This window comes from Mercenaria mercenaria, chromosome 5 (genome assembly GCF_021730395.1).
Source record: "Mercenaria mercenaria strain notata chromosome 5, MADL_Memer_1, whole genome shotgun sequence".
Taxonomy (NCBI): Eukaryota; Metazoa; Mollusca; class Bivalvia; order Venerida; family Veneridae; genus Mercenaria; species Mercenaria mercenaria.
Genome location: NC_069365.1, coordinates 15,475,185 through 15,502,230, shown reverse-complemented (window position 1 = coordinate 15,502,230; position 27,046 = coordinate 15,475,185). Strand labels below are relative to the sequence as shown.

Below are 27,046 nucleotides of genomic sequence, written 5' to 3'. Positions count from 1 at the left end.
CCACAAACTACTAATATCTCCCACCCCCTCCACCCAAAACAAAAAAACATTCTTAAGGACAAATTGCCAATATAATATGGGTAAGTGGCGACTGTTATAAATAAACTCAGATACAATGAAAGAAACTTGCCCGTTGACTTTTCACGTAATGACTTAGTAATCAAAAGCAATAAAGAAACCTAATATTGATAGGTAAGAACACACATAGAGTGAAGTAAAAACTACACAATGATTAAAAGAAGTTGTGTTTTTAATTCTTTTATAGCAAATAAAGTATATTTCAATTAAAACAAGAAATTTTCCTACAATGCACTTCACCAGAAATTAAAAAAAAATCTTTTTAGACTATTTTCTTTTTATCAGTTAAGAGAAGAAAGTAAGTGAAGAATTTCAGATGATAACTACGCAAGCAATTTATGTAAAAATACAAACTTGGATGTGTACATCTTGTTCATGTACAGTTTTTAAATCTTACTTGATTACAAAGAAGAGAGAAAAGCAACTAAACTAAAATGAAAAAAAAAATGAAGGTTTTTGTCAGTCTAACATAAAATATTGATAAATGCCTGATACATGTACAGATACTTCTGTTATGCTTTTTATTTGGTTATGTTATGTGTCCTTTTTGTGCTGTACTTAGTTTTTGGGTTAAGTGTGAAATATGTGATCAGTGGAGAAAAACTATACTAAAGTGAAAGTTTTAAGTTGATCACTGTTTGAAGCTCCAATGTAGACTTCATTGCGATCACCACTGTAGATAATGGATTGTGGTTTCCATGACTTTAAGCCATTTATCACTTGCCAGCTTTGTTTTAAGTCGCCAGATATACACCGTATTGTGTTATTGAACTGGTTGCACACCAACAACGAGCCATCATCAAGCATAACCATTCCAAGTGGTCTAAGTCCCTTGTCAGTAAATACAGCAGTGATGTCCCCTTGTAATGTTAAACTGCAGATAGAATGCCTACCCATGTCACTTACATAGATGAGTTGAAAAACTGGATTATACACAATGTAGTGTGGGCTCAGACACTTTGAAGGAAGCGAAATTGCATATTTGATCTTTCCATCCATTTCCAGTACAAAAACGCAATATGGATTCCAGCAGACAACATACAAGCAGTCCTGATTATAAGTTAAACCTCTGCACACGCCTTCAACATGGATTGTATTTTTGATGGAGAGTTGTCCGGCTGTTGCTACAAGAAGAATCTTGTTTTTGTCTGGAAGTGTCACTACAGCCTCATCCTTTGGAAGTAATGCTATGTCCCTAGGTGGTGATTCAAGGATTTTCTCATCAGTTACAGTAGAAGCTAGTCTCTTGATCTCACTATCTTCAATTTCATGTTGTCTGTATCAGCGAGAAGAAGCCTATCAAAAGACAGAATTGCACATGCACTGATTCCACAAGTCTCAAGATCTGTTTCTGTCTTGATATCAATGTATCCTCTATGACTAAGGGTATGAGGTTTTACAGTTTCTTGAATGACAGTGGTTGCATTTTTTCTTATACTGTCATTAAACCTAGAGGTTTTAGGTCTGCTTGTATTCTTAGACTGAGAGTCATATGACATGTCAAACTTATCAGTTTTCTTAGTTTTAAAGTCATAAGGTATTTTTGATTTGCCTGTTTTCATAGAGCTAGTGTCATTTGATATTTTGGTCATGCCTGTTGCCTTAGAATTTGAGTCATAAGACATTTTGGAGTTGACTGTTTCCTTAGAATTGGAGTCATGCAACATTTTAGAGCTGTTTGTAAAGCAAGCCCAATTGGAGTTGCCTGTGTCCTTAGAATTGGAGTCATAAGACTTTTTAGAGCTGTCTGTATGTGTAAATAAAGCCCAGTTGGAGTTGTCTGTATCCTTGGAGTCAGAGTCATAAAACTTTTTAGAGCTGTCTGTATGTGTAAATAAAGCCCAGTTGGAGTTGTCTGTATCCTTGGAGTCAGAGTCATAAGACTTTTTAGAGCTGTCTGTATCTCTAGAATTGAGGAACGAGCCCAGCTGGAGTTGGCTGTATCCTTGGAGTCAGAGTCATAAGACTTTTTGGAGCTGTCTGTATGTGTAAATAAAGCCCAGTTGGAGTTGTCTGTATCCTTGGAGTCAGAGTCATAAAACTTTTTAGAGCTGTCTGTATGTGTAAATAAAGCCCAGTTGGAGTTGTCGGTATCCTTGGAGTCAGAGTCATAAGACTTTTTAGAGCTGTCTGTATGTGTAAATAAAGCCCAGTTGGAGTTGTCTGTATCCTTGGAGTCAGAGTCATAAGACTTTTGAGAGTTGTCTGTACCTCTAGAAGTTGAGAAACGGGCCCAGCTGGAGTTTGGTGTATCCTTACTGTTGGACATTTTGCAGTTTCCTTCATGTGAGTCTTGAGGCATTTTTGAGTTGTCCCTATCCTTACTGTGTGAGTCATAGGGCATTCTGACATTGCCCGTGTCCTTAGAATTTATAAGCTGTCCAAACTTGCCATACTTTGAAAGCATTTGTTTTAATTCATTATTATGTGCAAAAGTATACTCAACATCTGTCTTTTCTAAGGATTCAGCATTTTCTTTAAGTACATCTACATCTGATTTTAGATGTGATTTAGCTCGCATTATTGCAATGAACATTTGTCCATTTTGGTTGTTGGCTTTACTATCAGCTATATTCGATTTGAGCTGGTTAATATTTAAACTGGCTTGTGTACATGATGTCAGCAAATCCTTGATTTTTTGTTTATCTACTGATTTCCTTGCATCCATTTCTGCCTTTATTTGTTTGTGCTTTTCAGAAATGAGTTGAATTATTTCAATTTGAAACTTATCCATATCTTGTTTAGCTTTTTCATGACATGTGTCTATAATGTTGTCTTTTTCATTTGCCTTTTTCACAGCAGTATCTGCTTCTACGATTTTCTGATCTAGCAGCCTTATTACATCTTTATATTCAGCACTATTGACAATGTCATTACATTTATCTGGAATATAGTCTATATTACAAACTCTGTGGTTCATTGTCATACAGTCAGTGCAGCCAAGCACATCATGTTTGGGACAGAAAAATTTGATTATTTCTTCCTTATGAATTTCACATTTTTCTGTGCATGTCTTTGAGGGTTTAGCAGTCATACCAAGGTTGTCAATATTCACCTTATCCAAAAGCTGATGATGCTTCAGTGCCCTTGTACGCTGGTGATACCTGAAACAGTTTCTGCAGAGGTACTCTTTACATTCTACACAGTATCCATGAGCCTGTATGTGTTGACCATCAATTAGACATGGTTCACAGTCATGATTAAAGTCCTCATCTGAACCACAAGATACTGAACCATGGGGCACAGAGCCTTGGGAATCAGATGTTGAACCATGAGACAGGGAGTCATGGAAGTCGGATGAGGAACCTTGAGATTCAGACCCATGGGAGTCGGGTGCAGAACCATGGAAATCTGACACTTTACGCCCTGGCACTGACATTGTGCCACTTAGCTACCCCATCCTTATGTCAGCATCTAAAATAGAGAAGGTATATTGATTTATAAATGTAGTTATGTTCCACATGGTTAAACAGCATATATTTTATATAAATACATTATACATCATGACATTGTTAAACTTCTCACAACATACATTACATAAAACAAATTAATAAACACTTAAAAAAAGAGAAGCAACTTTTAGTTCAGATTGTTTTCAAACACTAGTATTTCTTTAAACAGAAAGATAAAGATTATAAAGTATAATGATCTAGGTTATTTACCTTATAGGAAGCGTGAATTTCATTGTTTTAAGCAATGTAAAATTTAAAATCTGTTTAAACTTGTTTCTTCTTGTCTGAGGTTTAAATACTTTAATAATAAATAGAAATATCCATTTTAAATGTTCAATGTATAGTAGAAATTTTACAGATATACATGTATGTTTAATACAACTGACCTTTTGCCAACGCATACACTTGGCAATCCATCTATAAAAGCTGTACACATCTATTTATAGGTTTATTATGTTCCAGATTATTATTAAAGGGACTGTACTCTATCATATCGAGTTCAGTCCCATTTTATTATGAAAATCCTATTCAGAAAAAAATATACAACTGTCATGTACATTTTATAGCACACTACTGGTAATTAAAACATGATGCAACATTAATGTTAACAATTAGAAGTAGGACCAATTAAATGTAGAAATGCAGAAGTGCTTGTCATAATGAAACTGTAAATTTATATTTCTATGTAATATATTCAAATTTGAGTTATCTTTTATCACAGAAATTAGATGAAGGAGGTAGCTTCATTTGCTCGATTTAATTTGTGCAGCATATCTTTTACAAAGACATTGTATGCCTTTTGGTCAATATTCATCAAAATCAGCTATGACAGTCACAAGGCAAAAGGGTTGTTGTCATAATATTTTACATTAATTTTGTAAAAAAAAAAAAAAAAAGCATGTAGCACATTTTAAAAAGTAAAAATTTGTGCTGCATTTGAAAAAGGAAAAAATTAAGAGTTTAGGGATAATGAAAGAAAAACCTAAATGTTCCTGATAAATGACAAATGCCCTTTGGATGTGCTTGCCTGTGGGTTAGCTCAAATTGTGCTTGCCTTTGTACTTGAACTTAGAGGTACAGGTCTGACTCTTCTGTGTGGTGTAGCTTTTCTTCATTTGTAGAACATTTGCATTTTCATTGAATTTTTTGACATATTTAAAAGTTATAGCTAAGATACCATGTTTAAACATTATGAGAAACTAACATACTTAGTAAAATACAGAATAATATGCTTAGCATAAATGTCTACTTTAGAAATAATATATCACAAACAGTGCTTTGTCTTTGAAAAAGATAATTGTTTGGAGAAATTATATCACAAGGGCTTCACTCTCATGATATAATAACATGCATCTCAAGTCAAGTCAAGTAATATTTATTATAACAACAAGACATGATTGTATGGAGGAGCAAGTCACTGTTTAAGATATATTGTTTTGATTCAAGTACATTATTAAGGATTATCATGTACATCTTTGAAGATATTCATCAGATATTTGCCTTTTGTGACGTTTTCATTTCCAGTGCACCGCTATGGTGTTTGATGCTATAACGTAATAATAGTGACATACAAACAGTGCATGTGGTGCATGGTACCGTTATAAAGTATAGTGTTGACCAATTGGTGAGATTTTCTTCAGTGCCTAGACAATGGATTAAACCTGATCAGAATGTATTGACTAGATTAAAAAGCCTGGGGATATTGAACTTAAGAAGGAAAAAAGCAGGTCGCCCAAGGACTAAGAAACAAAATGGTGTAAATCTAAATAATCTTGTGTATCCAAAACGTTGTAACACCTTAGGCAGTTATAAACAGAATGTTATATGTATGACTTTAAATTGCCGGTCCTTAATCAGGAAAGATGTGCTTGTTGGACAATTGCTCCGCGAAGAAAATATTGACTTTGCAATATTAACAGAAACTTGGTATTCAGATGAGAAACGACACCAATTTGAATCCTCAGACCTTAACCAAAATGGTTATAAAATTAGTGTATCAAACCGTAGAAACAGGGTTGGCGGGGGTGTTGCATTGACTTGTCGAAGTGGTATTAACATGCGTAGAATGTCAACCGGTGTGACTCAAAGTTTTGAGTACGGAGTATGGCAACTTATTTTCAAAAACATCACCATGCACTGTGTGGGTATATATAGGCCTCCTGCGTTGGCTACGACCAACCAGTTTGTGGCGGACTTTTTCCAGTATGTAGAAGATGTGGTTCCAAAGTATTCCAATCTCATGTTCATGGGTGATTTTAACCTACATATTCAGGATGATAGTAATGCTATAGCGGAATTCAAAAATTCATTATTTGCTCTTGGTTTGACGCAGCATGTGGATTTTCCCACCCATGTCCACGGTCACAGTCTTGACCTAGTAATCACCGAAGTTGCCAATGGCATTGACATACTTTCATGTGAACCGGGTCCTTTCTTGTCCGACCATTGTGCTGTCAAAATCGTAACTAAGGTGAGAAAGGAAAATATTGTCAGCAGATCTGTTGTTTTTCGGAACTTTAAACACATGGATAAATCTGAGTTTGCTAAGGATCTCGCAGATATGTCCATTTGTAGCGAATCCGTCGATCAGTACGTAGAGCAATTTGAAGATGAAATTAATACACTTCTTGATAAACATGCTCCGAAAAAAGAAAAAATGCAAATTTATAGAGCTCCAAAACCCTGGTTCACTGAGGATATTCATTCCATGAAACGACTGGTCCGTAGATCTGAGAAATTGTGGAGAAAATACCGCCAACCCAAAGACTATGAAACTTTCAAAGCAGACCTAAATAACTATCACTATGCTCTAAAACGAGAAAAGAAGTTAACTATAAGCCAGAAAGTACTCGAGTCCAAGGGAGACTCAAAGAAACTCTACCGCTTTGTAAAAGACTTAACTGGAAGCAAGTCTGAGAACCCCATGCCAACTGTGGAGGACGGTAGTAACTTAGCTGATAAGTTTGCTGATTATTTTATGGATAAAATAGAGAAAATACGAGAGTCTTTGAAAGATTTTGAAAACTACAGTCCGGTTGTGAAAAATGTGCCAACTTTTGAAAACTTTGAAGAACTCACAAATGAGGAAGTTAGAAAACTTATCAATCAATTACAAACAAAATCATCAGAACTTGACATTCTCCCTACGAATGTTTTAAAGTCATTCCATAATGAGCTGTTGCCTTCAATCACTAGGCTTGTGAATCTTTCCTTGACACAAGGAGTGTTTCCGATAAAATGGAAACAGGCGACTGTCAGACCACTTTTGAAAAAGTCTGGCCTTGAACTGAAATTTGCCAATTATCGCCCTGTCAGCAACTTGTCATTCTTATCAAAATTAATTGAAAAAGCAGCACTTTATAGACTAAATCATCATGTCAGTAAGCATAACCTCCTCCCAAAGAACCAGTCTGCTTATAGACAGTTTCACTTGTGTGAGTGTGCTTTGCTCCGACTTGTGAACGATTTGCTCGATGGGATGGAACATCAGGAGGTAACAGCTTTAATAGCTATCGACCTTAGTGCGGCATTTGATACCGTTGATCATAACATCCTAGTCGATGTACTGAAAAATCAATATGGTGTTTGTGGTTCAGCACTGGAATGGGTGGATTCGTACCTACGACCTCGTAGCTGTAGTGTGAGGGTTGATAAAACATCATCATCTCAGCGTGATCTAACATGTAGTGTTCCGCAAGGAAGTTGTTTGGGCCCCTGGCTCTATTTGACCTATGCCGGGACACTCTTTGACATTGTACCCCCATCTATTTCCGTGTTTGGATTTGCAGATGACCATACTGCGAACGTTCGTTTTCAGCCAACAATCATCGCAGAAAAGACTGCAATTCAAGACCTTCAAAATTGTGCTACTGTTATTAATGATTGGATGAACAGTAACAAACTAAAAATGAACACATCTAAAACAGAATTTATAATGTTTGGTAGTCGCCAACAGTTGAATAAGTGTTCCACCACAGACATTGAAATATGCAGTGATAAAATCAAAGTGCAGAGTTGTATTAGATACTTAGGCGCTTTTCTAGATGACACACTTAATTTCAAGGAGCATATAAAAAGGAAATGTAAAACTGCAATGTTGAATTATTTCAAGATCAAAAGTATCCGTAAATACCTAACCAAGGAAATTTTAGCCACTGAAATATTGGTTTTGTCATTAGTAATTTCTCACTTGGATTACTGTAATGTTATTCTTTATGGTGTTGCTAATTGTGAAGTAGGTAAATTACAACGTATTCAAAATATGTGCGCCAAACTTGTTCTCAACCGTAAGATGCGTGATAGTTCAAAACAGGCATTATATGACTTGCACTGGCTACCTGTGAAGGCAAGAATCAATTTTAAGATCCTTACTTATATGTACAACTGCTTTGTTGGTAATGCTCCTCAATATCTGATAGAACTTTTGTCTAGTAAAATTTCAAAACGTACACTACGTTCGTCAGAATCATCAGTAGGATGCTACGTTGTCCCTTATAACAAGAAAAAAACATTCAGTGACAGAAGCTTCAGTACGGTTGGGCCAAAACTTTGGAACGAACTGCCATTAAATCTCAGACAAAGTGAATCAGTTAAAATCTTCAAAAAGCAGTTGAAAACTCACTTCTTCAAAGACTACTATTCATTGTTCTAAAATTCATACTACAGCAATTACATTGAAGCAAATGAAGACTTTGTGTTAATACTGATGAATTGTTTTTACTGTTTTTAATGCATGAGTGTACAACGCCATTGAAGATGCTTTGTGTGTTGAAATAGGCGTTTAAGAAAATTCTCAAGTTTCAAGAAGTTTTAGTCTTCTTTGTTTAATAAGGAAATAAATGAATTCCTGTTATAATGTGAAATAATTTAATTTTGTGGCTACTGCCAGTACATATTTTTAGCTCACCTGAGCCAAAGGCTCATGGTGAGCTATTGTGACCGCTCAATGTCCGCCGTGCGTCGTCCGTCGTCCGTACGTCAACATTTCCTAAAAAAATCTTCTTCTTGAAAACCACTGGGCAGAATTACACCAAACTTCACAGGAATGATCCTTGGATGGCCCCCTTTCAAAATTGTTCAAAGAATTGAATTCCATGCAGAACTCTGGTTGCCATGGCAACCGAAAGGAAAAACTTTAAAAATCTTCTTCTCAAAAACCAGAAACCCTAGAGCTTAGATATTTGGTGTGAAGCATTGCCTAGTGGACCTCTACCAACTTTGTTCAAATCATGACCCCGGGGTCAAAATTGACCCCGCCCCAGGGGTCACTTGATTTTACATAGGAAAATCTTAAAAAATCTTCTTCTCAAAAACCAGAAGCCCTAGAGCTTAGATATTTGACCTGTAGCATTGCCTAGTGGACCTCTACTAAAATTATTCAAATCATGACCCCGGGGTCAAAATTGACCCCGCCCCAGGGGTCACTTGATTTTACATAGAAAAGTCTTCAAATTTTTTCTAAAAATAAACCAGAAGGCCTAGAGCTTAGATATTTCACATGTAGCATGGCCTAGTGGACCTCTACAAAATTTGTTCAAATCATGACCCCCGGGGTCAAAATTGACTCCACCCCAGGGGTCACTTGATTTTACATAGGAAAATCTTCAAAAATTTTCTAAAAATAAACCAGAAGGCCTAGAGCTTAGATATTTCACATGTAGCATGGCCTAGTGGACCTCTACAAAATTTGTTCAAATCATGTCCCCCGGGGTCAAAATTGACCACGCCCCAGGGGTCACTTGATTTTACATAGGAAAATCTTAAGAAATCTTCTTCTCAAAAACCAGAAGCCCTAGAGCTTAGATATTTGACATGTAGCATTGCCTAGTGGACCTCTACTAAACTTGTTCAAATCATGACCCTGGGATGAAAATTGACCCCGCCCTAGGGGTCACTTGATTTTACATAGGAAACTCTTCAAAGGCATTGCCTAGTGGACCTCTACAACGTTCTTTCAAATCTTGACCCCCGGGGTCAAATTGACCCCGCCACAGGGGTCACTTGATTTTACATAGGAAAATCTTCAAAAATTTTCTAAAAATAAACCAGAAGGCCTAGAGCTTAGATATTTCACTTGTAGCATTGCCTAGTGGACCTCTACAAAATTTGTTCAAATCATGTCCCCCAGGGTCAAAATTGACCCCACCCAAGGTGTCACTTGATTTTACATAGAAAAATCTTAAATTTTTTTCTGAAAATAAACCAGAAGGCCTAGATCTTAGATATTTGACATGTAGCATTGCCTAGTAGACTTCTACAAAATTTGTTCAAATCATGAGCCCCGGGGTCAAATTGACCCCACCCCAAAATTTCAAAATTTTCTAAAGATGAACCAGAAGGCCTAGAGCTTAGACATTTCACATGTAGCATTGCCTAGTGGACCTCTACAACATTCTTTCAAATCTTGACCCCCGGGGTCAAATTGACCCCGCCACAGGGGTCACTTGATTTTACATAGGAAAATCTTCAAAATTTTTCTAAAAATAAACCAGAAGGCCTAGAGCTTAGATATTTCACTTATAGCATTGCCTAGTGGACCTCTACAAAATTTGTTCAAATCATGTCCCCCAGGTCAAAATTGACCCCACCCCAGGTGTCACTTGATTTTACATAGAAAAATCTTAAATTTTTTTTCTGAAAATAAACCAGAAGGCCTAGATCTTAGATATTTGACATGTAGCATTGCCTAGTAGACTTCTACAAAATTTGTTCAAATCATGAGCCCCGGGGTCAAATTGACCCCACCCCAAAATTTCAAAATTTTCTAAAGATGAACCAGAAGGCCTAGAGCTTAGACATTTCACATGTAGCATTGCCTAGTGGACCTCTACAACATTCTTTCAAATCTTGACCCCCGGGGTCAAATTGACCCCGCCACAGGGGTCACTTGATTTTACATAGGAAAATCTTCAAAAATTTTCTAAAAATAAACCAGAAGGCCTAGAGCTTAGATATTTCACTTATAGCATTGCCTAGTGGACCTCTACAAAATTTGTTCAAATCATGTCCCCCAGGTCAAAATTGACCCCACCCCAGGTGTCACTTGATTTTACATAGAAAAATCTTAAATTTTTTTCTGAAAATAAACCAGAAGGCCTAGATCTTAGATATTTGACATGTAGCATTGCCTAGTAGACTTCTACAAAATTTGTTCAAATCATGAGCCCCGGGGTCAAATTGACCCCACCCCAAAATTTCAAAATTTTCTAAAGATGAACCAGAAGGCCTAGAGCTTAGACATTTCACATGTAGCATTGCCTAGTGGACCTCTACAACATTCTTTCAAATCTTGACCCCCCGGGGTCAAATTGACCCCGCCACAGGGGTCACTTGATTTTACATAGGAAAATCTTCAAAATTTTTCTAAAAATAAACCAGAAGGCCTAGAGCTTAGATATTTCACTTATAGCATTGCCTAGTGGACCTCTACAAAATTTGTTCAAATCATGTCCCCCAGGTCAAAATTGACCCCACCCCAGGTGTCACTTGATTTTACATAGAAAAATCTTAAATTTTTTTCTGAAAATAAACCAGAAGGCCTAGATCTTAGATATTTGACATGTAGCATTGCCTAGTAGACTTCTACAAAATTTGTTCAAATCATGAGCCCCGGGGTCAAATTGACCCCACCCCAAAATTTCAAAATTTTCTAAAGATAAACCAGAAGGCCTAGAGCTTAGATATTTTGACATGTAGCATTGCTTAGTTGACCTCTACAAAATTTGTTCAGATCTTGACCCCCCCCCCGCAGCTCAAGGGGTTACTTGATTGTACATAGAGAAATCTAAATTTGCTAAAAATAAACCATAAGGCCTAGATCTTAGATATTTGATATGTAACATTGCCTAGTAGACTTCTAAAAACAATGTTCAAATCATGACCCCCGGGGTAAAATTGGCTCTGCCCCAGGGGTTACTTGATTGTACATCTAAAAATCTTCCAAAAAATTTCTAAAAATCATCAGTTTGACATTTGAAACATGTAGCTCATATTACTCAGGTGAGCGATCCAGGGTCATCATGATCCTCTTGTTTCATGGATTTCAAAATTTGAAGATAGAGCGGAAAGTTTATTCGTGGTTTGTTGTACCAATGAAAACTATGAAAAACTAGTGCCCCATACATATTAATGATATTTTAAAGTATTTGCCTGTGACAATGTTCAGTATAATTGATTTAAAATAATTAAATTGTTTAAAATATATTAATATATGATATTCGAATCACAAATAACTGTCAGGTTGAAGTGATAAATTTACCTGCAGGCAGTAATGTGTTCATATATATTGCCTCAGACTTAGATCATCCCTGTCACTTCCTCAACATGTCTGTTCTGTGGTAACAAGTTTCCTCTTTAGATATCTAGTCTGTGTTAATTTACTATGTTGTAATTGAAAAAAGTGAAGTGTAGCTAATTTTCAGCTTGTTGGCAAGATCATAGAAGAGTTTTGGCTTATTAAAGAAAAGGTGAAGTTACAGAGAAGATAGTGTTGTACAGCATACTAAGAATAAACATTTTGTTGGATTTTTTTGTGGATTTGTATGATTTTTGGTTGAGAGATCAAACTTTTAGTGTATTTATACATGCATGTATTTCACAAGGAGCCTGTGAAGTTAGAATTCAGAATGTCAGAATTTTAAGTATTAGATAAAGTATTATTAGAAACTTTGTTGTAGTGATGGATATTTTGAGAAACTTTGTATCGCAGTATATAATGATACAGCATCTCCATATTGCAATACATATCATAATTTATAACTCCAAAGTAAATTTCTACTGCTAATCTGCAGTAACAGCACCATTGGTTTGTGTACTAAATAAGGTTAAAGCATAAGCATATCAAATATACAAGAAGACATTTACAACAGATACAGCCTTTGAACAGGCTGACATGAAAACAAGTGAAATTATGTTGTAATACATTGGTTAATAGCATTTAAGCAAATTGTTTAAAACAGCCAAGGCAATGAACCTGGGGAAATTGCTGGTAGATGAAACTCTCCAAAAGTTGACTGTAGATTTTCAAGCATGAGCCTCAAATAGAGCTGGTGATATTTTGAAGTTCAAAATACTTTATTTTTACCGTTTAATGCCTGTGATAGGTAACATCATTGTATTGGGTTTACCAATTTGAACATTTTGCATTTTTATAGCTGATATCATGGTATATTACACTTTGTATAATACCTAGACAGTGTCTAGAAAGTGTTTATTTACATGTATAGTGGTTTATTGTCCGTAAGTATTGACCTGGCACTCATTAATTTTCGCCAGTATTTTCGGGCGTTTTCGTTACTTTATGGGATATTTGTGTCCTGAAAATATCAAGATTTATCAAAATAATCACTTTTGAGAACCAACGGCACAGTGGTGTAGTGGTAAGCTCTCTGACAAGAAAACACGTTACCATGGGTTTGAGTTCTTTTCTAACCTTTTTTAAAATAAAATTCCTTGTGTTTGTTTTTGTATCTGTAATTATATATTTTTATGAAACATTTCATTTTGTGTCGCTAACAACAGTTCTTTATATTGTCTGTTGAATGAATGAATGCTTCTCCGGTCCTGAAGATTTCAAACATTTTGTAGGACGGTTTTATGTACGTAGAAGAATGGTAATCGATAACAGAGTATTTCGTTGACAAATCATGATAAGTGTTTCCGTCTTTTATAGATTAAATAAAAAAAAAATGGTCAGACAGAGGACTTGAACACACAACCCTGAGATTAGTGGCAAAACGCTTTGTCCGCACAGCTATATTTGCACGTGACATATGATGGTATATAATTGGCTTTTCAATTATAGTTATATCATTGTTTAGGTTCGGACACCGAAAATTAATTTACGGAAACATATGGAATATTCATGAGTGCCAGGTCAATACTTACGGACAATAGAACCCAGTAAATGTATTTGAATCTTATCACCTACTTTTGTAAGTATTATGTTGGTCAATAAGCAGGCAAACAGAAAAACAGACAAAAGAATGTCCACTATATTTCATTTTTAGCTTTAACGAATATCTTCATTGCTGAAAAGTACCCAGTTTCCTTAAAAAATATTTTGATTTGAAAAGAATACACTGTAATACTGATTGCAATATGTAAAACAGGAATCAATTTTACATTACATAGTTGTCCATCAACTGATATATCTTTAGATACTGATGGGTACAGAATAGGGGCCCCCATGGCCGAGCTGTTAAGGCCAGTAACTTCAAGTAACTAGTCCACTACATTTGTGGGATCAGAAACCTACATAAGATACAATGTGAAATCATTTAATTTCATGGGTATAAAAGTTTGTGGTGTATTTATTGAGATGAATTTGTGGATTTCCACTTACCAAGAGAAAAGAATGTGAACTACTTTCTAGCTCACCTGAGCATGAAGTGCTCAAGGGTGAGCTATTGTGGTCAGTGATTGTCCGTCATGCGTCGTACGTTGTTCGTCAACATTTTCCTTTAAACAACATCTCCTAAACCACCAGGCCAATTTTGATGAAACTTCACAGGGATGTTCCTTGGATGGTCTTCCACTTTACAGGAGAAAAGAATGGGAACTACTTTTTCATTAAGATTTTACTTTGAGGATTGATGCAATGATGAAATCCACAAAAAAAAAAAACATTAAAGGTTTCACAGTAAATTGTTTTTCATTAGACAAAGTTATCTAGCTGTTATGGAAGATTGTTGGTTCTATGCAGGTGCCTGCCTGTGTTTGAAAATAACCTCCAAAGGGGCACCTTCTCCTCTTCGGCCTCTTTTTAAGTTAGATAACAGTTGTATGACCTGGTATGTCAGTGCGACCTAAAAAAAACTAAACTGATGAAGGGTATAAGGACCATTCTGCAGTAAAAAGGAATTTCTATCTTTACTGTTCAAATCTACCAGGAGAATTTTTATGGAAAGTTAATGTTATTCAGTGGTATCTGTTTTCATGTTTTGTAGGTGAAGGTCAGAAAGGGCAGATTGGAGGTCAGGAAGGGTCAAGTTTAGTGTAGTATGAGTAGATTAGACTGGTTCTGGAGACGACTGATAGTGACAAAACTCTATACACAAGGATGGGGAAAACCAGAGGATATGAAAAGGTATGACCAGTCTCTTACTTTATTTTGAAGTTTATGTAAAAGGCATTGTGTTTTTTTTGTCAATGACAAAGACAAAAAGTAGGTCATGTAACTTTTCAGCTTGAATGTTGAAGACTTCAGGTGACTCTTCTTGTACTATTTTGACATGAACGAGCACCTAGGTTGAATCACTGAACTACTTAAAGCCAGCTGAATGACTTCTTCAAATGAAAGAATTTATGCCCCAAAGAGAGTTTAAATCCAGCAGAGGGACAAGTGATTCAGTCAGTAACAGTGACTGGTTGGCTATGGATTAGAAATGTTTAGAATGATTTTCTTTTTTGGAGATTAATATTCCTTCTGCACTTGGGATGAAATTTTTCAGCATGTTCATTTTCCCCAAGTTTGGCATAGAATGTATATATGATATTGAAAAATGATCAAGTGAATGAATGTAAGTGTAAGCATAGTTTGAAATAGCAATTTACAATGTTGTCCTATATATATTTTCTCAGGATATTCCACTTACGGAAGAAGTTAGGTAACAGAGAAGTTTGTCGGCATCTTGTAGCTCCAGATTATCCTGTATATATAGATAAGGTAAGACAGAAAATATTATCAGAAGGTAAAATTGTTCAGCAAGGAAGTATGTTTGAAATATTTCTAAGTCACAAGTAGTTGTCAGCCCAATTGATTTCAGCTTTACCGTCATGATTATGTCTCCCACCACACAGTGGTGAGGGAGACATATTGATTTACTCCTTTCTGTGTGCTTGTGTGTCTGTCACAAAGTTTTTCCACACTCTAAGTCAAACATTTCTCATCGATTTTCACCAAACTTGAACAAAATGTGTTTGCCAATAAGTGCTCGGCCAAGTTCGATAACTAGCCAAATCAGCCCAGGCACTTCGGAATTATGGCCCTTGAATTACCAAAAAACGCTCAGATTTCTTGGACCCCTATACTACTTATAAAAGTAGTATAGGGGTCCTTTTGGTGTCAAAAATGCGCATGCGCTCTAGTAGTATAGGAGTCCTTTTGGGGTCCTTTATGTGCATGTGTTCTAAGTAAACAGTATATAAAGACTGACTTACTATTTAGATGATTGGGCAGTTGTGGGAGACATGCGCTTTTCTCAAATCAGCTCTAGTTTTACTGTAGATTTGGTAATATTCGTGAGGTTTATAGCTTATCTACCATTAAATCTACCTTTACCTTTTATTCAGAATGGAGGAAAATGCCAATGAAAAAGTCTTGAATATGAATTTTTAGAAGCATTATCTTCCAAAACTAGGAACTAAAAGTAATGAGTAAATACCAGTCTATCATTTTCAGTGATCATACAAACAGTCTACTCTGTTTCCATTATTGAGCATATTAATCTATCTGTATGTATAGTTTTGTTATAAATGTCTAAGTATTTTACAGTAAATTATTAAGAGTATCAGAAGCATGATTATGAATGACAGTAGAAAAAAAATGTCTACAATATTTAAGCTTATGACATTTTAAATGTCTTCTTAATGCATCTCTTTCCATGTCATAGCATCTTCTGAAAGCAAGATAACCAACAAAAGCATTAAATTTTCCTTTTAGGCTTGTTTTAGTCAAAGCTATAACAATAAATAGATCGGCAACTTGAAAGGCGTATATAGCAAATCTCGCCAACATCACGTGGGAACTGAATGAGATCTCGTTTTACGCGTGTATGAAAGGATAAAATTTTGTGTCGTGAAAAACTTTCTATCAGATCGTTTGTTTATAATGATGTTTTTTTTAATGTTATTAGAATTTTTTACATGGGGAAGGAATGAATTTTATGATTGGAAGTCTGAGAAATCAACAGTAACTGTTGTCCTTTGAAAATTGGACCTGATTCGGTTTATTACGTGCCGGCTGTATTGCCAGTGTAATGCTTTGATAAGCATCTGTTGATTTGATCATGATTGATCAAGTCGGCAAACGCTTCAATAAGATAACCCGCTGACACGAGCTTACGTGAGATTATCTCCTGTTGCCATTCTGTGTATTTTATACTTCTTTGTTTTAGTTAAGCATTATAAGGTTTTTATGCATTTTCATATCACCGTGGAATGTGCATAAATAAAAATGTGTGTTAACAGCATGATTGTGATCTCTTTGTTAACACTTTCCTAACAAAACTTCTTTTGCAAATGACAATTTTTATGCTAAAATGCTTAATATAACTTTGGCATTTGACCTTTCTGATACAGGAAGTGATAGATGGAGACTGTCGTCTGCTGGATGGACATTTTATGTCTCCACTTAAGGAGATTCTTCCTGGAATTATGCCAGAAGAAACAGAAATTGCCAGGTAATGCCGGTTTATATAAGTACAGGGCTAAACCGAAAACTGATGAAACAGAAATTGCCAGGTAACATCGGTTTAAACAAATTGAGGGCTAAAATGAAAACTGTTTTAACTCTTTTATTTAATTTGAGTTACAACAGTTTTCTGTTCAATCTTCAAAATGCTAACATAGTTTTTGTTGGATTTAAAGACACAAGTGGTTAGCTGTTGTGAGTTTACAGCTTTTATAGTGGAGGAAGATCTAGGATAATCTGTTGGCATTTTTTTCAAACATGGACAGAAGTTCAAGCCAGTAGATTAGCTGGATGGCATTCAAAGTTTAAAGAATGCTTGTGGCAACAACAGTGATAAGCAATTGATTTGTCTAAAATATGACCTGGAATGCACAAATGCTCATTATGTTTTGCTCTCTTCCCACATGGTTCAATTCCTACACATCTGAACTATGAACCATGGTGAATTAGACAATAAACCACTCGAAGGCCTTGATTATTTGTTAAATATATTATAATAGTGATATACACAATATTGAGTGTATACCAGTAATTATGTCCAAAAGACTGAAGGATTATCATTTTTGTATTGACAGGCAAGCCATTCAGTATGTTATTACTTGACATCAGAAATAAATTTCAGAGTGTTTTTCTCAATTTTTTATTTCAGCCTTTAAAGATATGTGTTGAGGAATGTAGGACAAAATTCCTACAGACAAAATTACCCCTGCTTAATTTGACTGAAAGCGTCAAAATCACTTCTTTTATTTGTTGAATAAAAACTTGAAATTTTAATAAAGCTGATTAGAAATGAAACACTTACAATTTTAAGATGATAATTATATGTTCTAAATGGAATGAACTTAAAAATTGGATATAATTGGAAAAGTGAAATGAGGATTTTTAGCTCACCTGTCACAAAGTGACAAGGTGAGCTTTTGTGATCGCGCGGTGTCCGTCGTCCGTCCGTCAGTCCGTGCGTGCGTCTGTCCGTCCGTCCGTAAACTTTTGCTTGTGACCACTCTAGAGGTCACATTTTTCATGGGATCTTTATGAAAATTGGTCAGAATGTTCATCTTGATGATATCTAGGTCAAGTTCGAAACTGGGTCACATGCCATCAAAAACTAGGTCAGTAGGTCTAAAAATAGAAAAACCTTGTGACCACTCTAGAGGTCACATTTTTCATGGGATCTTCATGAAAGTTAATCAGAATGTTCATCTTGATGATATCTAGGTCAAGTTCGAAACTGGGTCACATGTGGTCAAAAACTAGGTCAGTAGGTCTAGAAATAGAAAAACCTTGTGACCACTCTAGAGGTCACATTTTTCATGGGATCTTTATGAAAGTTGGTCAGAATGTTCATCTTGATGATATCTAGGTCAAGTTCGAAACTGGGTCACGTGCCATCAAAAACTAGGTCAGTAGGTCTAAAAATAGAAAAAACCTTGTGACCTCTCTAGAGGCCATATATTTCACAAGATCTTCATGAAAATTGGTCAGAACGTTCACCTTGATGATATCTAGGTCAAGTTTGAAACTCGGTCACGTGCCATCAAAAACTAGGTCAGTAGGTCAAATAATAGAAAAACCTTGTGACCTCTCTAAAGGCCATATTTTTCATGGGATCTGTATGAAAGTTGGTCTGAATGTTCATCTTGATGATATCTAGGTCAAGTTCGAAACTGGGTCACGTGCTGTCAAAAACTAGGTCAGTAGGTCTAAAAATAGAAAAACCTTGTGACCTCTCTAGAGGCCATATATTTCAAGACATCTTCATGAAAATTGGTCAGAACGTTCACCTTGATGATATCTAGGTCAAGTTCGAAAGTGGGTCACATGCCATCAAAAACTAAGTCAGTAGGTCAAATAATAGAAAAACCTTGTGAGCTCTCTAGAGGCCATATTTTTCATGGGATCTGTATGAAAGTTAATCTGAATGTTCATCTTGATGATATCTAGGTCAGTTTCGAAAGTGGGTCACGTGCCATCAAGAACTAGGTCAGTAGGTCAAATAATAGAAAAACCTTGTGACCTCTCTAAAGGCCATATTTTTCATTGGATCTGTATGAAAATTGGTCTGAATTTTCATCTTGATGATATCTAGGTAAAGTTCGAAACAGGGTCATGTGCGGTCAAAAACTAGGTCAGTAGGTCTAAAAATAGAAAAACCTTGTGACCTCTCTAGAGGCCATACTTGTGAATGGATCTCCATAAAAATTGGTCAGAATGTTCACCTTGACGATATCTAGGTCAAGTTTGAAACTGGGTCACGTGCCATAAAAAACTAGGTCTGTAGGTCAAATAATAAAAAACCTTGTGACCTCTCTAGAGGCCATACTTTTCATGGGATCTGTATGAAAGTTGGTCTGAATGTTCATCTTGATGATATCTAGGTCAAGTTGAAACTGAGTCTAGTTGGTCTGAATGTTCATCTTGATGATATCTAGGTCAAGTTGAAACTGAGTCAACTGTGGTCAAAAACTAGGTCAGTAGGTCTAAAATTATTAAAATCTTTTGACCTCTCTAGAGGCCATATTTTTCAATGGATCTTCATGAAAATTGATCTGAATGTTCACCTTGATGAGTTTCGAAACTGGGTCATGTGCGGTCAAAAACTAGGCCAGTAGGTATAAAAATAGAAAAACCTTGTGACCTCTCTAGAGGCCATATTTTTCATGAGATTTCATGAAAATTAGTGAGAATGTTCACCTTGATGATATCTAGGTAAAGTTCAAAACAGGGTCACGTACCTTCGAAAACTAGGTCAATAGGTCAAATAATAGAAAAACCTAGAGACCATATTTTTCAATGGATCTTCATGAAAATTGGTCAGAATTTTTATCTTGATAATATCTAGGTCAAGTTCAAAACTGGGTCACATGAGCTCAAAAACTAGGTCACTATATCAAATAATAGAAAAAACGACGTCATACTCAAAACTGGATCATGTGGGAAGAGGTGAGCGATTCAGGACCATCATGGTCCTCTTGTTTTCTGTTCTCATGTGTTGGGTAGTATACCTTTCAATAGCACAAATTATGACTAACTATGAACTGTTGATTTATGTAAGGAGTTGTGGGATTAATGAGAACAAACTTTATTACATGACTCCTTATATAAACCCTTACCATGCTAAATTTCTATAATGAACTTGTCCATCTTTCAATTTGGACAGTACCATTAACTGTTAAAAGAGGTGCATACCAAATAAGATACTGATTGAATGGCAAATGGTGCAGGTTATGATCAGATTGCACAGATATGCAGGCTTATCATGATCTGCACTGGTCACAAAGGCATAACCAATTGTGTCCAGCATGATAAGGGTTGTTTGCCATTTCTTTTTTCACTTTTAACCTGTCAATAATTCAGCATAAAATTTTGCTTGGCTAGAGTCAAAACTTGAACAAAAATATTACGAAAATTTACTTCTGTTGTCATGTTGTTGAATGTGTTTACAGTATAATAATTGTCTAACAATTGATACAAGGATCTACGCTGTAAAGTTTATGATGATAATGCATGTTGCAATACAGGTTTCAGATGGTACTGCCTACAGAATGGAAGAGCAGCCTGAGACCAATTTGTGTACAGATGGGAGGAACCGGTGATCATGTAAGTAATGACTTTAAAAAATCTCATTAAACCTATAAAAATCATGGCGTCCATTTCTTGAAAGACAAAATTGTAATTTGGTATGTTAACTGATATAGATGTACAGTGAAACCTGTTTAAACTAGACAGTCATGAGGACCAAAGGAAAGTTCAGTTTTGATAGATTTCTGTCGTAGAGACAGTAAGTAACTTATTTTGGACCAAAGCAAGTGTTAAGTAAAGTGGAAAGTTTTTGTCTTTTTATCTGACATGAACTGAAGACTCTGAGTAAGTTGTTAGAGTAGATGTATGTTCAGACATCTGGCGCCTGTCACCCACAATTTATATAAACATCTCCTCTGAAACTGTGGTTCCAGTCAGAATGATCCCAAACTTGGACTGTAGCATGCTAGCAAGGTCATCTCACAATTTTTCAAAAAGAGAAGCATTTAAATAACCTCTTCATGAACCACTTGACGGATCATCATCAAACTTGGTCTGTAGCATCATTATTTGTTTAAGTGAATTTCATGTTTTTGATGTTGTATGAATTGGCCATATATGTTTAACGTATAATTCATATATTACCTCAGTTATCATTTTTAGTGAATATTTAATTATGTGTTTATTTAATTGCAAGATATAATTCGTTGTACATGAGCTGAATTACTTTTATCAATTGTTCTATGAGGGTGACTTTATGCTCCTTTGGGAAATCGGTGTCATTGAGAAACTTCAGTAGCCAGACCACAACTGGAACCTAGGGCTAGAACCTGGGCCTTCAAAATTTAACTCCTTAGTTCTGTCTACTGAGCTGCTATGTACGTTTACATGTTTTCTCTACAGTTTTATAATAAAGCTCTATACTTTGAACATCTACATATAATCTCTGTGTATATTGCAGGGTTTTGGTAGGAGAAGACAGTTAATGGCTAAACCGTTACTACAAGAAGAAGGCATAGCATCACTTATTCTAGAAAACCCATTCTGTATCCTTTTAGCCTGAGGCCATCTTGTAGTCTGTCCCTTTACTTGTGCTCCTTGTTTTATAGTGTTTGTTTTAGGCAGACCAATATGTTAAAATTAAGTTTTTATAGATTTATAATGTTAGAATTATACAACACTGGACCAGTTGAAACAAGAGTTCTAGAAAAAGAAAAGGTAATTAAATATAAGGAAAGAATCAAAGTTAGGATAGTTTGATACACATTGATGGGAGTCATTTTGCTTACGCCCACTTAAGACATACCTGCATGCTATGGAAAGTGATAAGTTTGGCTTTACTGAAACAAAATTTGGGCCAACCTGTTTCAACAAGCATGTATTTTTACTGCACTTCTTTTCTGTATTGAACTGTTGATATATTTAAGGGGCATACAAATATATTAATTTATTTTTTTCAAAACTTAAAATGTTCTAAGCTTTGATATAGTATAAGTGATTTGAAGTGATTTTAGGGCACTTCTAAATACATGTATCTAGAAAATATGTAGAAACACTGTATGTGGTGTTTGGTACATGGTACATAGTAACAGATTGGGGGCCTTCATGGCCGAGTGGTTAAGGTCGCTGACTTCAAATCACTTGCCCCTCATCGATATGGGTTCGAGCCTCACTCTGGGCGTTGAATTCTTCATGTGAGGAAGCCATCCAGCTGGCTTACAGAAGGTCGGTGGTTTTACCCAGGTGCCAGCTCGTGATGAAATGATGCACGGAGGGGCACCTGGGGTCTTCCTACACCATTAAAGCTGGAAAGCCGCCATATGACCTATAGTTGTGTCGGTGCGATGTTAAACCCAACAAAATAGATAAATAAGTAAGTATTATATTGATTTAAAATAGAAGGAATATGCTTGTAATGTTTATCATGTTCATAAAATATCAACCTAAATTGTATTGATTTAGAACTTTGGATATTTTGATACAAGGACTTTGGCTTTTGGACATACTGATTTAAGAATTCAGATATTTTGATTCTTAACAATTTTGAATATTTTAATTCAGGCTTTTGGATATATTGATTCAGGCTTTTGGATATAGTTATTTGGATATTTTGATTTAGACTTTTGGATTTATTGATTCAGACCTTTGGATATATTAATTCAGGCTTTTGGATATTTTATTTAGGGTTTTGGATATATTGATTCAGGCTTTTGGATATACATTTTGATTTAGGCTTTTGGATATATTTATTTAGGCTTTTGGATATTTTGATTAAGGCTTTTGGATATATTGATTCAGGCTTTTGAATATTTTGATTCAGGCTTTTTGATTTACATTTTGATTAAGGCTTTTGGATATATTGATTTAGGCTTGGATATTTTGATTCAGGCTTTTGGATATATTGATTCAGGATATTGGATATACATATTGATTCAGGCTTTTTAGCTCACCTGAGCCAAAGGCTCATGGTGAGCTTTTATGACTGCTCAATGTACGTTGTGCGTTGTGTGTCCGTCAACATTTTATAAAAAAATCTTCTTCTTGAAAACCACTGGGCAGAATTACACCAAACTTCACATGATGATCCTTGGGTGGTCCCCTTTCAAAATTATTCGAAGAATTTCATTCCATGCAGAAAGGAGAAACTTAAAAAATCTTCTTGTCCAAAACTGCAAGGCATAGAGCCTTGATTTTTGGCATGTGACATCATCTAATGGTCCTCTATGAAGATTGTTCAAATTATGCCCCTGGGAGGAAAAGAGGCCTCGACCCGGGGGTCCCCAGTTTTACATAGACATATACAGGAAAAAACTTCAAAAATCTTGTCTAAAACCACAAGATCTAGACCTTTGATATTTGGTATGTAGCATTGCATTGTAGTCATCTATCAAATTATTACCCTAGGGTGAAAAGAGGCCCTGCCCGGGGGGGGGGGGGGGGGGGGGGGGGGCGCCTCAAGTTTTACATAGACTTATATAGGAAAAAACTTTAAAAATCTTCTTGTCTGAAACTTCAAGACCTAGGCCTTTGATATTTTGTATGTAGCATTGCCTTGTAGTCCACTATGAAGATTGTTCAAATTGTGCCCCTGGGATGAAAAGAGGCCCCGTCCCGGGGGTCCCAAGTTTTACATAGACTTATATAGGAAAAATATTTAAAAATCTTTTTTGTCTGAAACTGCAAGGCCTAGGCTTTCGATATTTGGTGCGTTGCATTGCCTTGTGGTCCTCCACCAAAATTGTTCAAATTATTACCCAGGGGTGAAAAGAGGTCCTGCCCTGGGGTCCCAAGTTTAACGTAGACTTATATAGGGAAAAAATAAAAATCTTCTTGTCTGAAAGTTCAAGGCCTAGGCCTTTGATATTTGGTATGTAGCATTGCCTAGTGGACCTCTAACAGGATTTTTCAAATTATGCCCCTGGGGTGAAAAAAGGCCCGCCCTGGGGGTCACTTGTTATATGAGTTATATAGGAAAAAATACTTAAAAAATTATCAGATCATATTTCCTAGACTGTTTAATTATATTTACCTCATGTACCCAAGTGATTACGGATCACCTTACTGTGACTTTGACCTGCTGACCTACTTCCTTGTTTTTTAAGATACAGCCTTGAAATTTGGATGACATGTACAGTTTTGCATACCGATCTTAAAACTGACTTTCGGTGACCATGATTATGACCTACTGACCTACTTTCTAATATTTCAGCATCAGTTTGCCATTTGAAACATGTGGCTCATACTACCCAGGTGAGCGATTCAGAGTCATCATGACCCTCTTGTTATAAATATTGATTCAGGCTTTTGAATTTTTTGATTCAGGCTTTCAGATATACTGATTTAGGCTTTTGGATATGTTAATGCAGGTCTTAGAAGACTTTATTTTGGATTTTAGATATTTTACAGCCAATGCTGTTTTACCGTGTATGTAAATGTGTGAAGCACACTTATTTAGTTGTTTTCCCTTTAGTGATTTATGTAGGAGAAACATATTTTTATGTTAGATGAATTACTGTAATGTTACTTATCCTTGACTAACATCCTTCAGATGGCAGCAGAAAACCAAAACATCAATTGTAAGTTACATTGTTATAAGTATCTTGAATTCCAACCTTTGACACTAAGATAACTGAAAACTGATATTTAGTGCAGATGTTTTTCATTAAATTTATTGCCGTAGCCTTCTATGTATGTATATCTAAACGAGAAATTTATATACATTTTAAGTGTTTTCATTTATTATATTTGCGTCACCTTTATCTTGAAATGAGAACTTCATCACATTGAGGCGAAAAATCTTTGACTAGAGGAGTCCCAGATGGGACTTAATCTTACTTCAACTACACTCACAGATTGATGAAATCATGACTCAGATGGAGTGAAAATGCATAAGGAATTCAGACTGATCTTAAAAATTTGTTACAGGTAGCTGTACTTTTTAGGGAAGTGAGTTTGAGAAACAGAGTTTCAGTTGTATTTGTTACTGATAGCCTAATATGTTTTAGTGGTCATGAAATGGTGTATATTTTCTAAAATGTAAATGATGAAATTTTGATGCAGACTTTACATCTGAGCCCCTTTGCAAAGGTAGCCTTTATTTACATTCACTAGTATTGGAATATTTGTGAATCGTCTGTCATCTGATATAAAGGTTGCTTCTGTTTGGATCCCACTCGTATTGTGTGTAGGTATAAAATTTCCTGATTTGTAATTTAGGTTATTATCTTTGTATATCTGAGCGTCACTCTGTGAAAACCAAAGGTAGGGCCTTGGAACCAGCACGGATATGGATCAAAGTACATCCATAATGTTTGTTTATCAATTTCAGTACTTGTACACAACTAATAGCAAACAGCATGGTTGTACAGAATAATCTGGATTCAGACTGGTTGGAAAGCCCCTTCGTTAGTTTTCGCATAGTGGCCCATATATATTTAATTCCGTTTATTGTTATTAAACTGATTTGCTAATTATTATTATTGCAAATTATAATTTCAGTCGTTCTAGTCTGCACCAAGTTGTTGATCTGTTTATAATGGGAGGATGTTTGATCCTAGAGTCTCTTGCATTGTTCAATTGGCTAGATAGACAAGGATATGGACCTCTTGGTACCTCAGGGATCTCCATGGGCGGACATGTAAGTGTTGTATATACATGTACATTAACTGTGTAAGCATAGATATTCACTCTGTATAATTATGTAGTAATTCATTATGCTGAATGTTATGTTTAAAATGGATAATTTCCATCTGAATGATTGTAAAATTTTATATGTCTGTTTTTGGTTAAATGGGACTTATAGTGTCACCCTTTTCTTGCTGATAGGCTTACGAATTTGGTGTCCACGTAGTAATTACAGCATTTTTAGCTTGACTATCCTAAGAACAAGTAGAGCTATTGGATACACCAGTCCTGTCCATGGGCATTGGCGTCAGTGAGGGTGTCCCAATCTGGTTAAGTTTTGTATGTAAGCTGGGTTCTCAGTAATCACTGGTGGGAATGAATGAAACTCCACACATTATTCACTGTGATAAACTGACTTATACTGTGCAGATTCAATAACTATATGTTGTTTTTTAAACAAAATCATGTCCTTTTTTTATACTTAGCAATTTTTGTTTAAGTTTTTGTATATATATGTATAAGCTGGTATCTCAGTACCCACTGATGGGAATGGATTGAAACTTGACACGCATTTGTTTACTATGATGATCTGACATGCAGTGCACAGGTTCCATCACTCTTCTTTGCAGGTTTACAAAATTATGCCCCTTATTTTCAACCGATATATTCCCTCAATTGACAATGCTTTGAATAGTCCAGCATTGCTGTCCTCCACCTGCTCTTGTTTTAGAACTACACCAAATTTGCATAAAGTGTGACCACTCATTTTTGACTAGTATCTCTGATTTTTTGCCCTTGAATTAGTCAAAGTTGATTTACTCCTGTCTGTGTGTCTGTCTGTCTGTGTATATGTCTGTCACAAATCTTGTCCGCACTCTAAGTCAAACATTCCTCATCCGATCTTCACTAAACTTGAACAAAATGTGTTTGCCAATAAGTCCTCGGCCAAGTTCGATAACTAGCCAAATCGGCCCAGGCACTTTGGAATTATGGCCCTTGAAACTTGTTTTTTGATAATCAAAGCACTGAAAGTGTGATAAGGCAGTTGTGGGAGACATGTACTTTTCTCAAAAGCAGCTCCAGTTTTTAGCTCACCTGTCACAAAGTGACAAGGTGAGCTTTTGTGATCGCGCGGTGTCCGTCGTCCGTCCGTGCGTCAGTGCGTCCGTGCGTCCGTAAACTTTTGCTTGTGACACTCTAGAGGTCACATTTTTCATGGGATCTTTATGAAAGTTGGTCAGAATGTTCATCTTGATGATATCTAGGTCAAGTTCGAAACTGGGTCACGTGCCATCAAAAACTAGGTCAGTAGGTCTAAAAATAGAAAAACCTTGTGACCTCTCTAGAGGCCATATATTTCACAAGATCTTCATGAAAATTGGTCAGAATGTTCACCTTGATGATATCTAGGTCAAGTTTGAAACTGGGTCACGTGGGGTCAAAAAACTAGGTCAGTAGGTCT

General features: G+C 35.9%; 2 protein-coding genes across 4 annotated transcripts in view; one reads left to right on the top strand and one right to left on the bottom strand.

Moving 5' to 3' along the window:
• LOC123556530 (protein ABHD18-like) overlaps nt 1–27,046 on the top strand; it is a 50,432-nt gene that overhangs the window by 7,773 nt on the left and 15,613 nt on the right. For both annotated transcript variants that reach the window (XM_045347305.2, XM_053542770.1), the window contains exons 2-8: nt 14,477–14,616; nt 15,111–15,195; nt 16,830–16,930; nt 20,460–20,538; nt 21,422–21,506; nt 24,509–24,536; nt 25,459–25,597. In XM_045347305.2, coding sequence (XP_045203240.2) covers nt 14,531–14,616; nt 15,111–15,195; nt 16,830–16,930; nt 20,460–20,538; nt 21,422–21,506; nt 24,509–24,536; nt 25,459–25,597 — 603 coding nt within the window. In that variant the 5' untranslated portion in view covers nt 14,477–14,530. The remainder of the gene's footprint in view (nt 1–14,476; nt 14,617–15,110; nt 15,196–16,829; nt 16,931–20,459; nt 20,539–21,421; nt 21,507–24,508; nt 24,537–25,458; nt 25,598–27,046) is intronic.
• LOC123556529 (uncharacterized) lies at nt 632–4,009 on the bottom strand. 2 transcript variants are annotated; one of them, XM_045347304.2, is made up of 2 exons: nt 3,917–4,009; nt 632–3,492 (listed from the first exon to the last, which is right to left on the bottom strand). In XM_045347304.2, the coding sequence occupies exon 2, from the start codon at nt 3,455–3,457 to the stop codon at nt 1,667–1,669; it is 1,791 nt and encodes a 596-aa protein (XP_045203239.2). In that variant the 5' UTR covers nt 3,458–3,492; nt 3,917–4,009; the 3' UTR covers nt 632–1,666. The 2 variants fall into 2 exon arrangements, with proteins under 2 accessions (XP_045203239.2, XP_053398744.1); XM_053542769.1 differs by lacking the exon at nt 3,917–4,009 and adding an exon at nt 3,741–3,879.